The following is a 17105-nucleotide window of genomic DNA, read 5'->3' as shown; positions in this document are numbered from 1 at the left end:
AAGAGAAATGCTTGCTCAGCCAAAAGCCTTCCCAGATCTCTGGAGTCAGCAGCAGGGCGTTTACAGAGGCCCAACATTTCCTTGGAAAATGAAAATCAATAATAATTAAAGCAGGGAGTGATGTTTCCACAGCAAAGCTCGGCACTTATGTAAAATTAACTCGGCTCGTGTGCTTCAGGGGGTGCATGAGAAACTCCCCGTGAGGGCTGGTGAACGCCATTGCAAGCTGCAGAACAAGTGCCACAAGCTGGGACCTTGTCTACACAGGCACAGAGCGGGTGATGGGGAGGACGCAGCCATCGCGCCGAGGGCTGGGGGTCCCGCAGGACCTGCAGTCACCTCAGCAGAGTGTGCCTGGGACAGCGAGGGGTTGGTCCAGCGAGTTTTCTGGCCTTTGGGTGCTCTGTGGGGGATGTGCCTGGCATTGCCCTGGCCAGAAACCACTGGCCATTGTGGTTTTCTCCCTGCATTTTGTGACCATAAAGTTGGCTGTGGACCCCAGATCATCTTTTGACTACTTATTGCCAGCAAAAGGAAGGTTTTTACTCCTCTGGAGTATTACACAGACAGGTACGGCATCCCCCACCCCAGGGAGAGGACGGAGAACACGGCTGGCTCCTTCCTGCCGAACGACTACAGCCTCCTTTCTAGATAAAAGTCTTTAAGTGGATTTTCCATCTGGTAAACCATCACTTTAGGAAAACCATAAGGTATAGCAGTTATTAAAAAGAGGATTTTTACTAATGCACCTACTGTGTCTTCATTATGTCAGGGCACCTCTAAGAAGAGATTTGCAGAAGAATCCATCCATTCATTTCCACGCATAATTCCTCAATAGCCCATTTGCTTCAAAGATTTTTATCGACTTTTACTACTACATGAATCCTCAGATATTTATTTTTTAGGCCCCAGGGGACCCATTGAAAAAGAAATTAATTTTCTGAAGTTTTATGACAAAGGTGTTGCTCTGGATAAAAGCTTCCCATTATTTCCAAACTTCTGTTCTCCACAAAGACAACTTTGGCAGGTTGGCTCCCTTGGCTGCCATGGGGTGAGAGGCATGGATAAAATTTTAGCTCCCAGAAATAAATAAGAATATATTTCTGTTGGAGAGGGCTCCTTCCTTACCACCACTGCTTTCAGTAGTGCGGACATCTCTCTGCAGGTATCCAAATGCACACAAATGCCTGGGAGTGGGAACTCTGCGTGTTCCCGTGTTGTTCCCATCAGCACCACCTGCCTGACCCATCTCCTTGCAGGCCAGCCCCACCGCGAACAGCCATAACTGTCCTTACAAATCCCCTTCGTGCCCCCCAATCCCTGCTGCACAGTGATGCTGGGGAAACAGCAGTGGGGCACCTGGCTGGTGGAAACCCTTTAAAATCACTCCTGGTGGGGCTTCAGTGGAGGCCAGCTCTCCACCAGTGAAAGGTTTTGCTGTGCATGAATATCCCATATCCCAGGCAATGCTTTCCATGCCGATTTGGGCTCTGCCAGAGGAGCTCATCAGGTTTTCTGCTGCATGGCATGCTTTGACATGGTGGCTTTATTTCCCGGGGCTGCCGCAGCCAGGGCAGGCATGGAAAGCAGCCGGCGGGCTGGACTGGTTCCCCCGCCTCCCGGCGCAGCCCCTTCCCGACCCCCAGCACCAGCAGCTGGAGAGTCATGAGCAGGAGAAAGCGCTCCAGGAGCTCCCAGCAAGCCCAGAGGGTACCTGGGATATTAATCCCTAGCAGGCAGGATCCCACCCCGCCAGAGAGGCCATGAAGAAGGCAAAACTTAATGAGAAACAGGCAGAACTAGGAGTAATAAAAGTCTTTCTCCCCATTTCCATCAGCCTTGTGCAATATTTAAGCCATGCAAAGGTAAGGCAAACTCACAGCACTGAGGGAATATTCTATAGATCAACTGTGCTGTTTTGGGGGAAGGAGCCAAGCCTCTCCTCAGTTTGCTTTTCTGAGGATTGGGAGTTTCCAAAAGCAAACCAGATGCCTCAAAAAATAGGCTGATGTGAGCGTGGGGATGTCACACATATGCACTAACAAAACAGGCATTCGAGGCAGCCCAGCAATCCAGGTGCCCCTGGGTTTGTGTAGCTCCAGGATGATGGCGACCGATATAGGCTGGAGGAGTAGATGTGCCTTGTTGCTTAATAAAAATATAAGCTCTCTGGGTGCAATCCTGCTCATACTGAAGTCTGTCAAGATGAGATTTCACTGTCTCGGTCTTCAATGAGACACTGACTGAAGCAGGGTGATGGAGATGAGGCCAACAGGTGGGGTGTGGGAGAGGAGGATTAGGGGAGAGGAAACATGGCCACATCCATCTGCATCTGTCAGGCACAAGAGGGAAAGCCAGATGGTTACACTGCGACAACGTTGACACAGCTAAAGAAAATATTTAACTGGACCCATTTGCCACAAGGTGTCATTGGAATTAAGAGCCAACACATCCATGAAAGGATGAGGTGCTACATGGATGATGAGCGTATCCAGCACTGTGTTTAATCAGGGTCATAAACTGCCACACTTCAGGGAGAGGGCCAGCCACGTCGGAGGGAGAGGAGAAGGAAGGATGCTGTGGGCAGACAGGCACTTTCTGGTTTTCCCCATGGGGAAACACAGTGGCAAAAAAACAAGGCTGGGTTTGCTGTTTGTCTGCCCACGTGGTGCCACGGCAGCGCATCAAGGATCACTGCTAGTAACTGCCTCCATATGGCACTTCTACAGCAAACCAAGCTTCTTCCTCCATCTCTCACATCCCACTGCTGTGGCCGGGTCTGTCAGGACAATGTCCCCGTCCCCTTGCTTGCCCTGCCCCATGCATGCTGGCAGGGCTCCATGAGCAGTGGTGGGACAACAGTGAGTCCCATGGGCAACTGGTAGCCTGCAGCAAGTGGCCCACCCCACCGTCACTGCGAGCTCCGGAGGGACATCTCCAGACCTTCACAGCCCAATAGTTCTGCCTTGGAAATTGCAACTGGCAGTAAAACAGGGCAATTAGCACTAATCATCCTGAATTATCACAAGTCCTCCTCCATCCCTGCTTTTCTGTCTCTCCTTCCCCCAGAACTTTGGTCTCTCATTAATCAGGACAGAAACTTTCTGTCACCACTGATTGCATTGTCCAACGTCAGCTGCCTGGAAGGATAAAAATAAAAGGTGGAAAGCATGTGCCTTTGTACGAATAAATAGGTGCCAGAGAAGGTAATCTAATTATGCAGTGATTGAATTAAGTGGAAGAAACTGCCTTATGCCCACAAAATATCTTCCCTGATGATCGAGTTGCAGCATGGTCTCTGTTTGGCCAAGCGATGGGGTTTGGGTGGGAAGGCTGGGGAGCAGCTCCTGCCTAGTGCCATCGGGATTGTTGTGGGTAACTGGGCTCACCCTCTCTTTTCTTGGTAAATTTGGCTGCTGGCAGAGGGAGGCCGGCATTAAAATATTCTCGTTGCCTGCTACAAATTTTCCATGCAAGAAGAAATTATTTCAGAGCAGATGGGACTTACGGCTAGGCTGCGTCCTTCCACTGCTGTACCTCCTGTGGGATTAAATGGGACAAAGTAGAGCAGTTAAGGGACAAAAAGGGAAAGCTCACTGCAGACAGGTGTTACTCAAAAGTAAAAGCCATGAGGAGTTTATACGGGCTGGAAGAAAACATGGATTTGCAGCTGATAAAGGGTTTCACGCAGGTCCTGGAGCCGAGCGCCCTGACGAACACGCTGCAGCCTGGGTGTACCTCTAATTAGGATAAATCTCCCTGCTGCTGGACTTAATGCATTATATATTGAAACCATTTGTGTTCATTTGTAGCAAATAATTACTTTAAAATGTTACCATTTATTTGGGTTATTTGACTTCTCTATTAATTCTAGAAATAATTGTTTAAAAGATTGTGTTGAGGTCAGTGAAAATCATCAATATTATTCCGTTATTGGTTGATAAACGTGGCAGAGTAGCTCCGTGCGGCCGGGGCAGCGGGGAGTGGTGGCTGACCTGTTGGCATCACCGCAGACCCAGCCTAGCCCTCCATTCCCAGCAGCTTCCCACCACCCCTCGGTGACATGGGGCACACGGCGGATCTATGCTGGAAATCACTTTGTGCTTCAAACTCTGTGCCTCCCTCTTAATTGTTAGGAAATGCTCCGATTTTGATGCAAAGCTGTAGCCACATCCTTTCCTGCTTCCTCTTGCTGTAAATTTTCTGTCCTGTGACGCTTAAAAGAAAAAAGCAATCTTCTTAATCACACCATTTGATAATACAAACAGAGGTACAAGGTAAAAGGCAGTAAAGCAATAAGCTCCTCCGTTGTGTGCCCTTCAGTCTGGCTTGATAAACTGAGATTTCGCCATAAGACTTTTAATGCATTAACATTAAAAGGGGAGAAAGGCTATTTTCTTTCCTTGCAAGGTGAGACAAAAGAGCCGTGCTTTCGGATTTGGCAACATTAGTCTTCATTTCAAGAGGGGGAAATTAAACAAATTAATCTGAAAGTGGGGAGGAGGGAAAAGCCTTCAGTACAGAATTAAAAAAAATATTTCTGGGGCTCTTCACATCTTCCTGATGTTTCAGCCAAGTCCATAAAGCATTAGGGAAACACATGGACCCCATAAGCATCCCACTGGCCATCCCTGGCCAGGCACAGGGGTAGCAGCTCCCTCTTCCTGATGCTCCAACTCAGCACGTTGCCAAAATTTTTTAAAAGTAACCCATCAGTTAGCTGATTTTCACAGAAGAGTTTGTTCTGGATAAATCCAAAGGGAGAACTTAAAAGCTCTCTGCATTTAATTTGATCAAGGCTTTAATAACATCTGGCTGGATTAGTATGCGGGTGCCACTGCACTCCCAGGAGTGGGGCTGGAAACAGCCTCCTGGCATGCCATGTTTGCCACACTTCAGTGATGTCCCCACCAACTTTGCCCAGTTTGCCAGTAAAAAGGATGCTGTGGGGTTTTGGTGGCACAGGGCTGCTCCCGCAGACACCCCCTGGGAGCTGGGGTCCCACTGGCACTGATCCCCCCCATCCATCTGTGGTGGAGCGGGGGAGCTGCCCCTAGCAGAGCTACCACCATGAAGTGGGGGAGAAGGGGGTCTGTGGGGTGGCTGGGGGTTGGGAGGGCAGGGGATGGGGGCTCAGCCCCTCTCGCACCTCGTGCTGTCATGTCACCTTTCTGCAGTGGGGCTTCTCCTGGGAAGGCACCACAGCCGCTGGCACCAGAGAGGGATTTTGTCTCCTCTTAAATCACAGGAAAATGATTTAAGGGCCCGAAAGCTTCAAGCCAGGACTCTTAACCGAAAAGGCTCATTGATTTTCTGTAGCTGATGGAATAAAAGAATTACTGTGGTTAAAAAAAAAAAAAAAGAAAGAAAACTTTGTTCAAAAAGCCACCTTGGCACATGCTCTGAATCAGTGGGGCTGGTGCTCCCGGGTGCTCTGGGTACTCTGTGGTAGGAGCCGGCAGAGCCCAACATCTGGAAGGACACAGGGTGACGTTCCCCCCATGCTGCTGGGAGGGTTTGGGCATTGCACCTGGCTGCAGCCCAGCGACGACGGAGGCATTATCTCTGCTCACCAGGAGGGACTGGATTTCCTTGCTGGTTTTTCTATGACGCTTCAGACATTTTAATCCTGCACCCCACACATCCCCCACCAGGGTTATTATCTCTATCTGTGGATGAGAGATGGAGGGGACCACATGGGACCAGCACTGGGGCTCCCTCCCTCTGTGTTCCACCTTTTGGACGTGCAGCCTTGGCCCCACTCTGGGGTTTGGGGACCAAATTACATCCCTTGCAGTTGGGAAACAAATGCCAATGGGATAAAGGTGGGGAAGCAGCAAGAGGGGGTCTCTTTTTCCCCTGGGGGGGTTCCCAGACGCTGGCAGCAGCGTGCTGGGAGACCTTGCTCTCCCTGCTATCGAAGCTGCTCTGCTGGGTATGAATAATTGCCCACCCCCTCGGCCATGCCCTAATCGCCCGGCTACAGAGTCAATCGCCTGCCTTCTCGCTCTTTTCCCAATGAATGTCTCACACCTCCCCGGGGTGGTGGCACAGCCTGGGCAGCCTGCACGGCCGAGGCTTGCTGGGATTTATCAGAACGTCCACCATCTGCAGGGAAAGAGCAGCATATTGCACAGAAAATGCCTCGGATTGTGTCACCAAGTTGTCCCTGGTGCTCGCAGCCAGCCCAGTGTGGTGGCTGCATCTCTCAGAGAAGGGGTGAAAGGCAGAAGAGCTGCGACCGCAGGAAAAAGCAAACGGGGTCGCCTTCAGGAGCAGCCGGGATCCTGACTGTTCTCAGAGCAAGATTCAGGTGATCTCCAGCGGGAGCAGCTGCCCATGCTGGCGGCAGCCTCTCACCCTGACATCCCCTCCCTGGCACTTTGCTTTCCCACCAATGCCCAGGAAATCCCTGTAGAAAACACCTGCTCTGTGACCATGAGGAGCTGGCAGCATTTCCCCAGACCTCCACAAACGCACTTCTTAATTCTCTATTTCTTCCTTAATTACACGAAAGCAATGACCATTCTATCATTGCTTTACAACACCGCAGCTTAAACCCACTATTAAGGCAGGAGTGTTGCAGCTCAGACATTTTAATTAACATGAATGATCTCACCTTTGTCCATAGCATCTTTTTACATGTTATTATATCAGGTAATTGTTAAACTACTCACTGGTTTAGAGAGATCTGTACTTTCATTAAAATGTCCTGCTTTTTCTGACCTGGCAGATTACCCACATTTTTAAGCCTAGTATTTTCAGGTGATTTGAGTTAAAACAATCTGGAAGAAACAAGATGAATTATTTAAAGCACCGGTGGCCTCAAGCTAGGCAGTGGGGTTTGGTCAACATTTCTCCAAACTTGAGGAGCTTCAAGGTGCTCCCAGAGCTGGCTGGGAAACCAACTCCCTATTGACCAAAGCCATCAAAAGACTTGAATAGTTTAAATTCATTTGAGAACTTTCTACACTTGTGGGGGAAAAAAACCCCCAGCATTCAGTAATTTCTAATATCCTCTGTCTTGTTTCCTTTCTCACTGGAAAAAAAGGCTAGGAGAGAAATCAGGGGCTCTTCCCTCAGGAGAGGAAAGCCCTCCCAACTTTTTTTGAGATTTTTTTAGAAATGCTGCCCGTAGTTTTTCAATATGAACTTTCATTGCAAATGGCAGGGGGACTGAAGTAAAACCCAGCCCAAAAGCCTATCCCACGAATCATGGTTTCAAGGCACACGTGAACATGGGTGAAACTACTGCTTCTGACCCATTTTGACCACTGATAAGCATCAGTTCTTCTCTCAAATCTGGGAAAAATTGAGACAGTTTTGTGCAAGCCATTAGGATCGGCTAAAGCATCTCGCCTGCACCCATCCCTCAGCCCTGCAATTGGGCAGCAATCCTGCTTTGCCACTAAAATGTGGCCCTGGGGAGCTATAAGAGGGCCCAGTGCTCCCCCCCCCAAGGGCAGCTCCAGCTTCTGCCTCCTGGGTTTGGAGAGCGATCAGGTGAGAGCAAGACAGACACAAGCATAGGATGAAACTTCTGCCTCGGCTCAACAAAGACCAAGGCACTGGGAGACTCCTGAGCTTTAGTCTGAACACCTGAACCTTCATCTTCTCCTCTCCCTGACCCCAGGCTGCTGCCTGAGAAGCAGGAGGGTAGCTGAATTAGAGAAGACCAGGAAGGAAATCCCACCACAGCTGCCCTTCCCCATCAGCACTGGAACCATTGCCTGTCCCCAGCCCAGAGCAAGCACAGGCTCCAGCAGGTAAAGTATTTGATGGTTGCTCACCCTCCCTTATCACTGGATGAGAAACACCTGAAGGCCCTAACAGCCCTGCCCAGCCTCACCTGGGACCCACCCACAGGCTCTGGAGCCTCATTTCAGCTCATCCCTAGGTCAGTATCCCTGGCTTGAGCCCTGCCTTTAGAAGGGACTTTGGACCCACGTTGTCCTTCTGCTCATAGTTGCTGGACTCTGATGGGACCCTGGACCTGGTTCATAATTTCCTGCATGTGGAGGTGTTGATGGACCCTGGTACAAGCCCTGATAAGGCTGTAGCCCATCAGTGAGGGTCACCCTTGGCTCCTGGCTTGTCCTGGTGATCTTCAACTGTAAGTTGTTGTGCTTCAGATGGCGGTGAAGGCAAGGCTGTGTACTTACCATGTCATTATGGAGGGCATGAATCTGGAAAAAGGAGCTGAAAGGTCCCCTGGGTTAAGGGACTGTCTTAGTTTTTGCCATGTGTCTGGCCAACCCTTTTTCAGGGTGGCCTTTTCCAGGGCTGGGGTGGGTCTGCTGCAGTGTTACCCATCCCACTGAGGAGATGCATTTGAGTCATATAAACTGTGGTGAGGGCTGTTATCTAAGAAAAGCCTTTGCCACTGTGGGGCTGTGAGCCTTGTCTGTAACTCTCAAACCCACCTCCAGAGGAGGAGGAGTGGGAATAGCTCCGACCTGCAGCCCTGTAGATGTGCCACCCAGGCACAGGGCTCAGTGAGGCTCTTCTGTGGGCACAGGCAGCTTGGTGCAGCAGCGACGAGTGCAGTGGTTAACTGGGTTAATTATATTCATGTTGCTAGGATCACTGTGAATTATGTTAATAGCAGCATCTGGGGAAATTACATCTTCATTAATTGGTCCTGATTGCTTTTTGGCAGATGCGAGATGTTTTTGACTTTAACGTGCAGGACAAAATTTATTGTCATCAGTACATGCAGTAAATGCACAAATACCATTACCTTGCCTTGCTAATTAACTCTCCAAAGAGGAAGAGATGGGAAAGACCTGCTTGGCTATCACTTCCTTTCTCTCTTTCCCTAGCCAGAGCACACTTGTTTTCTAACAGTCCATGCTCCAGTGCCTCTTCTAGTAGAGTTTTAAACATTATTTTGAAGTTAAAAATGGTAATAACGAGACTGACAGACACAGAAAAGTAGCCATGGGGCTGGGGATGCTTCTGATGGTATGTATTGTATGCTGGAGTTGGCCTTGTTGTTCTCTGGCCTTGATCTGCCCATAAGGCTCCTCCTCGTGGATGTAACTTGGTGGCAATCGGGTCTGTTCACGTGCTTAGTCAAGTATGTTGGTGGTTCAGCTGGACACCTTTGACCCCATCGTGTCTCCAGCTGGAAGAAGTTGAGGAGGCTAACCTGGGCTGGGTTGTCCCCAGGGAACCACCACTGGGTGGAAGACAGGGCTATTGGGGTATCAGCAGAAGAGAGTCGTGGCTAAAGCGGCAGTCATCTATGTGTGGTCTGTCGTGTCAATCTTTGCAATTCTTCAGCTTTCAGCCAAGGTAGTAGCAAACAAGGAATTAAGCAGCATTTCAATGAACTATTGCTATATAGCAGGAATCTCTGGTTTTAGCTGTGGCAGAGATCCTAATCTCTTTGGATAAAAACCCAAAGCTCTGAATGAATGCAGAGTGTGGGGCGGAGGTAATGCATTACCTCCCCAGGGAAAAACAGCCTAAAACTCAGGCAAGGCATTGAGCAACTTGTAACTTATGAGGCTGTTTGTCTGGAGATGGCAATAAGTTGTATTACGGCCCTGCTTGCTCTGCCTTCTATTTACAAAACACCATTTTTCATTTTAATGGTGATTTTTCAGCCAGCTTTGTTAGGGCTGCTGCTAATTGGACTGGATTCATGTGCCCTGTCAGGGCAGGACAAGGTCGGTGCTGGTTAAAAGGGAAGGGTGAGTTTACCTGTCTGGTGCTCTGAATGGGCATCGCCCAGGCTGTGCGGAGCAGGAGTGGGGGTATGGCAGGGGTGAGAGAGGAGTTTAGGACCAAGTTTAACCCTCTGGCTGCCATGGAAGCTCAGAGATGCCCTCCCCACTGAGGTGATGGAGCGGAGAGTTGCTCCACATGAGTCAAATAGCCCCCAGGGAGATGAAGATCCTTTTTGTGGGTGACCTTTCTGACATGCAGAGCAGGCCCAGCTCTTTTTCTGGGAAATTGGGTTTAAAAGATCTTTGGTGCTTGAAGTTTCAGCCTCAGATCTTCATGAAGTGGTTTTCATGGGTCAACACAAGGAATCAGAACTCTTTGCTGGGACAATCTCACCAGAGCTTTGGAAGGAGCAAAGTTTGTGCCCTCAATGTGCCCTCAAAACCTAGAGCTAGATTCTACTGAGAAACTGTAACACGTGCTGAGCAGAGAGCTAGCCATGTCTTTTCTGTTACGCTGCCCCTGTAAATAGGTAAGCAATAACACAAGGACCAGGGCAGCTGTAATGCAGGTGAGACTTGGCTGCAAAGCAGTGCTTCCGGCTTGTGGGACAATTTTACCCACTGCAGGGCTCCCCAGGTCCCTCAGCAAGCTCCTGGGTTTCTGTCTGTGGGTCCCTGACCCACAGTACCTGCCACCCCTGGTCCTCACTGCCCTACAGTCCTCCCCAGAGCCCTGAATGCTGTGGTCTTGCCAAGCTGACTGTCCCAAGGTGACCAGAGCTTCTACCCCACAGTCACCCCGTTAAGATGGACAAACCCCATCAATTAGATGGAGAAATAAACGTTTAGTGGAGCATTCACTTGGGATGTCTTCAAAACACAGGTCTGAAATGTGTGGCTTTTTAGGCAGAGGTGCCATCATCCCACTGCCCCTTCAGCTGATGTGGCAACATCTGTCCCCATCTCACTATGGGATCAGACCTCCTTGCCCAGAGGACAGAAAAGCAGGGCGCAGAAGAGCTAGGCTCCATTTCTTCACCTGTTCAGATGAACTGGGTGGTAAAACCAGGCTACCCATTTGCAGTGGTCTTTACCCATCAACCACTGTCATAGTAACACCAGAAATAACCAGGAACTCCCCCGAAGAGGAAGTCTGCCCATGCCATACACCCAAACAGTTCACATTTGTAGCCAAGAAGCACAGCAAGGAGCTTACTAATTGGCAAAAGTACTGATTTGTAGAACTGCCTTTATTTTAAAAGGCAATTAGCACTGTGGAAGGATTATCTCTGCCTCTTCAATATGCCATGTTTGTTAGTTAAAACTTCCATTTATGGTTACATAAACATATGTCACGGCTCTGCAATTGAGTTGCTCTGTGGCACCCAGCAAACGGAGGCAGATCAGAAGTCCTGAAAGATGTGAATGTGGCAGGAAAGAGTGTTGTGAAATAAAATGGTACCTGCTGAAATGTAGTGGGGAGGTTTTTCAGTGAAAGACTAAAACTCTGGAAGATGTAACCATTTGGGATTTTCCCTTCCTGTTCCCTTGAGAGGTGGGATTTTTTGATTGGAGTATGGCTTTTTCTTTGCAGACAGGCAAAGTGCAAATCCCTTAGGTGAGGGCTGTGCTTAGGGACAGGGAGCAGCAATGTTGAACAGCCCAGGGGAGACAAACCAGACTGGTCTGTGAACCACTTTGTAAACTCAATTTTGGGGCAGGGAGGACCCAGGGTTTCCATCAGGCAATGGGGATGGGCAGGACATGTGTGGGGACATGAACGTGCTGGCCAACCTGCTGCTTGGTCTGGGCCGGGGCTGGAGCGGCTTTAACTTCAATGCTGAGCCATGCAGTGACAACCACTTGTCACACAGCTAAAGCAGAGGTGATGAGCGTGTCACCACTGTGACCGCCTGGCTGGTGGCTCCAGGCCACCATCTCAGCTGTTGCCATGCCCACTGGTGACAGTGAGCAGGAGATACTCTTTTGGGGTGAGGGGGAAGAAAGTTTTCTCTTGGTGGTTGTGGAGGGTTAAGTGCAGGGTTCCTGCTCTTCATCAAGCCAGCCTGTCACCAGAAAGGTCAGATATCATTTATTTTTAACGCTATGAATATGTAGAAACTTGTCAGAGCTTCTCCACCCAGCGGCCATGAATTTAGAAATGGTGTCAGAAATCGCAGCATTCAGTATCCTGTGAATTGGATCAGAGCTATAAATTTCTCTTATTGGTGTGTGAGCCGTTTGCCGTACGTGACATTCTGAATTTGTGGTCACCTCTCTCTCTACCCGTGTGCCGAATGTATGACTGAGATTTTATATTGTGCCTCTGAGACACAAAGCCCTTCTGGTGCTTTTGCCCAGCATCCCAAATAGGCTCGCTCGCTCTCCTCCCCGTCCCTTTGCTAATGGCTTCTGGCCACAGCCTGGCCCTTAAATCACCAGGCTGCACCTGGACAGGCATAAACTGCAACTCTTCCCAGACAGAGGGCATTTGTTTAGAGCAGTGAGCAACGCGCCTCTGAACACACGCGGCTCAGCCTTGTGAGAACGGCTGCTCCTACGCCGAGTCTGAGACGGGTTCTCTGATGCAGGCGCTGGAGCCTCTGCCCACGGGCACGAGTCCTGTAAAGACCTTCGAAATGTTCAACAGCCTTTTCAAGGACAGTTATTCTGAACACAAAGGGAGAAAATGTTCAGCATAGGTATCGTGGGGGGTATGTTAAAATGATACGTGTGCTGGGAGGAAAGCTTAAGCTAAGGAAGTTCATGATGTGGGGAGTGGAAGGTGGCGTTGCCATCTACCTCCTCCACTTTACTGCCTGTGCTTTTCCTCCCCCACCTGTATCTGTTCTAGATATAAACGCTTTTTTATTGCAAGGCTATTTTTGCTCAGTGAATTAAAATGAAGCGTTTGCAACCCCTCCTCCCCACTGCAACCACCCCAGCAGCAATGATCCCTGCCTGGTCCCAGCCCCTCTGGTCAGCGGGGGAAGGAGACAAGTGCAGCAGCAGGACAGAAGCGGGCTGTCGCTAAAGCACAGCTCTGCCGAGGTGCCCCCATGTACTGAAACGGGGCTGCCACGTTCTGCAGATCTCCTCCCTCGGAGCCTGGTGAGTCACTAAAGGCAGCAGATGTGACTAAGATGTTTTCTAAGTAATTTTTAATCCTTTTGGCACAGCAGTGCCAACACACAAACGTGAACTGTACCAACGGGACTGTTTATTAAATTCTGGTCTTGTCGCAGTGGTGCAACCCCATTGAGACAGTTTGGCGTATTAACACAAGACAAGAAAAGCAGATTTTCTCAGATGCCACTGAGAACCGTGTCTCGCCTGCAGGTTGCTGCTGAAAATGGTACACAGGCATCATCAGGGTCTGAGCCCGATTACAAGGGCAGAGCAGGACATTTGAAACTGCACGCTGCTGGGTCGAAGACAGAGCTGACATGGCCCCTACTACTAACTCACAGTCACTTTCAAAGCCAAGTTCTCCAGCGAACTGCGTGTACCTCTTCGTTTCATCTTTCCCTCCCAGCCAGACAGAGGGTGAGCTAAATCCTGCCCCATCAGTAGCTGAAGTAACTGCACCCAAAAGAGCACATCAGGATAAGGTTTCTGTGCTCGTTGAATGTTAACCTTTGAGCCTTTTCAGTTGAATCCTTTTCCAAGTGTATTAGGTTTTTGTGGGCTTTTTGTGGGGGTGGGTGGTAAATGACAAGGTTTCCTGGATTTTTTAATGCCTATCTAGAGCAGGTACCATCATCCATCAGGGCCCTGCCAACCTGCAATCTGTATAAAAGCAGAGAAAAAGCACCTTTGCCATCATGATTTTTCAACTATAAATTCCTGGAAGGGGATATTTGTGAAAACATCACTAGCTTCGTATATTTAGCAGGGAATAGGCATCAGGAAATAGAGGGCTGGTGGTGCAGGGCTCTGAATGCAGAAACAGCTCAATGATAGAAACTGGTTTGTAGGTGCTAGTAGACTTGAGCAAAGCTAAGTTTTGAAAGCAAAGGCTTCACGGGAGCTGTCCCAGAAGACCGCCTCTGAAGCTATGGCTAGGGCAAATGCTGTTCGCTGTTGCCACCGCAGGCAGAAAACTGAGGTGAGAGTGTCCCAGAAGATCCCAGCAGCTTTCTTTCCAGTTTTGGTTTGGTGTTTTTTTTTTTCCTCAAGCCTCCATGCACAGCTTCAGGGTTAACTCACCTTCCTCCCTGTATTTTCCAGTTCTATAACCTTTTAATCAAAGGACCACCCAGCCTTCAAAAACAAATCCAAGGACTACTATACTTTGAAGAAAGGATGGTCTTGTACAGCAGCCACTTACAACCAAAAGAAAAAAAGTCATTAAATTTTGATTGTTATGGTAAAGAGTAGAAAAGAGGCTAGAAAGTCATAACTGCTTTGTTTTGTTCTATAGAGATAGGGAACTGTGCTCATCTGGCTTTAAATAAATCATAACGGTAACTTCCCGATGGCCTTTTGTCTCCCAGCTTCAAGTGTTTCTGAACCACCTCAAGGCAGCTTTCTTGCTAAGGGCTTTTGTCTCGCCCCCTTCCAGAGCTTTGTGGCAAAGCTTATGTTATTTTGTGAAAGGAATTAGATGCGTTAGTGAGTACAGTACCTCTTGGCTGAGGTTAGGTTTATTAGAACTTACTGTTTCTAAAGTGGTCAACTGATCACTTACTGACCATTCCACTTTAAATGTGGTCAAGGGCTGCAGTCAGTCTACCTTCTCCCACTCTTAGTCCCCCTCTGCCCTGTGACCACCTAAGCGACAGCAGACTGTTGTCAAGCCACACTTGTTTCACTAGTGATGCTAGTCGGGATCTTCCCAGCCCTGGGAAGTGCAGTGTTGAAGGACAGCACAGAAGTGCTTTTTCAGCCTTCCAGCTGCTGACCAGCTTTGGCAGTGGAGGGGAGTGAGCAGGCGCAGGGTTCAGTGTCTCTGGTATGCTTCTTAAGGACTTAAGTTGCCCACCCTGAGGCCCAAAGCACGAATTCATTCTGCTGGGATGAGCCTTCCTCTTGGGAAGATGCAAGCTGTAATGCCCTTGCCCGTGGGGATGCATGTGTATTACTTGAATGTAGACATGGATCAAATGCATCTAGCTTCAAGCCCGCTTTCCAGTTCTGACCCCAGCTGTGAGGCATTAAGTGCTGCAGTATCTCTTCAGTATGGCTAAACCACATTCATTCCCAGTGACTGCTGCTTGCAGCATTCACCGTTGTAGCAAGGGATGCCTTAAGACCAGAGCTGGTTTGCCTGGTACCTGGGGTTTAAAGGAAAAAAAACAAAAAACCCCAAACCACCAAAAAAACCAACAAACCAAATCCCCAAGAACCCCTGCAAGAATATGAAACACCCCCTTCTGGCAGTTTAGGTCTAGCGAACTTAATCCAGAAGGAATTACGGCCATGCTGTCACACCATGAAACGCAGAGCCTGCTTGTTTCTGCACAGCCGTCCCAGCCAATGCTCAGAGCTGCAGAACATTTTAAAGATCCCATCCACCCAACAAGGTGGGATTGTAACTGCGTATGCTCTGTTTTGTTCGTAACGCCGAGGAGCTTTCTGACTAAACACACCTTTCTCTTCCCAGCCATCATTAACCAGTTATTCTTCTTTCAGCTCAACTTCAGTCTGCCACTTAACCACTGTGTCTGTCTGTACCTTAAAATTATTTGAAATGAAACATTCAATTATTACCGAGCTTAAACACCCAGAACAAGGCTGCCATTTGGTTTCTTTATTTCAGAAATGATAAAGCGCTCCGGCACTAAACTCTTGTTCTCTCCAACAGCAGCCGAGCCACTAAACTGATGACTTGTGGATTAACCAAACAGTCTAGCAAATCGTTGGTAGAAAGAGCTGTTTGTGAGGCATTTGGACTGCCGTCTGAATCCATTTGATGTGCAGGCGTTGCAGAGTCATTACTCATTACCGACTGCTTCCTGGTGTGGTGTAATTTTCCAAAATGTCCTCCTTCATTTTCATGGAGGAGATCTCTACTGTCACTTTCAACTGCAACCGCACCCATCGAGCTTGTTTCTTGAGACTGTGGCAAAACTTGTATAAGATGAGGCCCAAAAGGTATTTTCTGCAACTTTTCTGCTTTAGATATTGGAAAGCCAAATTCATGGGTTAGTAATGTGCAGCCCTCTGGTTCAGAGCCAGCTTCCCTTTTCTTCCTCTTGCATGAGGTGCTTGTCCTTTGCTCTGCACCAGTGCAGCTGGGACATGCCTGCTCTGACTCACTTGCCTTTTGACACTTGAAATATGCAGACACAGCTTTATTCAGGTACTGAAGATTGATTTCATGGGATGTTGCCTCAACCTAAGAAAACACCCAGGATACACTCAATTAAAAGGAGATATGTTTCAATTCAGTGTTGCATGATTATCTTCCATGAATTAATTTTGCTACATGTAGGGAAGGAATTTAAAATTCTTTTTCTCAGGCAGCAGAAAGACTCTGGGGGAGCTAAGCAAAATGTCAGTAATTCTCTGTTATCACCTCTATAATGTGAGCAAGAGAGGGCTTACCTCTGTGGGATTTAGCCAGAGATCTCCATCACTGGGATTTTCTGCTGATTTTATGGCACATACCAGCATTCGAGTTATTGCTTCTTCTACACGGGCTTCATGATCTGCATCCTGCCTCAAGGGAACACAAAGTGTTTGGAGATAGGTTAGCACTCAGGTCTCTGCAGAAACCTGGAAGTTGTTCTTGGGAAGGACTAAATGGATGGTCTTAGTCTGAAACCCATACTTATGTATGTGAAGTCAGTGAAAGGCTTCAGACTTTTGATGTTCCTACACGTGTGTACAGCCCCCACGTGAGTAACAGCACAGAAATTATTTAAGGTGTTGCACTCGTTATTCATCCTGGTCTGCTGAATAACAGGGTTGTACTGGTTGTGTAAGAGTACGTTAGGAAGCAAGGAATACGTCGAGTAGCTCACATCCAGCTGAAAACAAACTCCTATTCTAAAGTCTTGCCAATATAGTTAATGGTTTCACTAGGACTACAGATGTTGATGTGATTCTCATCTGTCAATATGAAAGCAGCTGGTAACAGCTGCAAGCAACAACTGCCTGATTTGGTAATGGAAATGTTCTCAGTATTGCTTTTAAGCATTCATGTCAGAATTTATTTTTACAGATGGATTGCCCAACACCTAACAGTGCTGCCATCATCAGCTGTAGGGATAATTTCTGTAAGGAACTTTCACCTGGGTTGCAATAGCTACACTTGTTTATGGCAGCTTTTGATATTTGGGGATGGGGGAGCGCCAGTGCCATTCATCAGCAAGACCCAGCAAACGCTCCACTGCTCATGGTGCCATATTCAACTCCCTGCTCTTGCTGCCACCAAGCAGGATCTTGGTGAGTTCTGTAAGACCTTTACGACCAGGAAAGCCATGG

At 48.5% G+C, this 17105-nt stretch overlaps 1 protein-coding gene across 2 annotated transcripts in view; it reads right to left on the bottom strand.

The window, feature by feature from the left end:
* Positions 1-15411: 15411 nt before the first annotated feature.
* HSPBAP1 (HSPB1 associated protein 1) overlaps positions 15412-17105 on the bottom strand; it is a 38325-nt gene continuing 36631 nt past the window's right edge. For both annotated transcript variants that reach the window (XM_064451226.1, XM_064451225.1), the window contains exons 7-8: positions 16224-16334; positions 15412-16014 (exon numbers count right to left, since the gene is read on the bottom strand). In XM_064451226.1, the coding sequence (XP_064307296.1) occupies positions 15457-16014; positions 16224-16334 (669 nt within the window). In that variant the 3' untranslated portion in view covers positions 15412-15456. The remainder of the gene's footprint in view (positions 16015-16223; positions 16335-17105) is intronic.

Source organism: Phalacrocorax carbo, chromosome 5, assembly GCF_963921805.1.
Source record: "Phalacrocorax carbo chromosome 5, bPhaCar2.1, whole genome shotgun sequence".
Lineage (NCBI taxonomy): Eukaryota > Metazoa > Chordata > Aves > Suliformes > Phalacrocoracidae > Phalacrocorax > Phalacrocorax carbo.
This window is presented reverse-complemented; position numbering and strand designations above follow the sequence as displayed.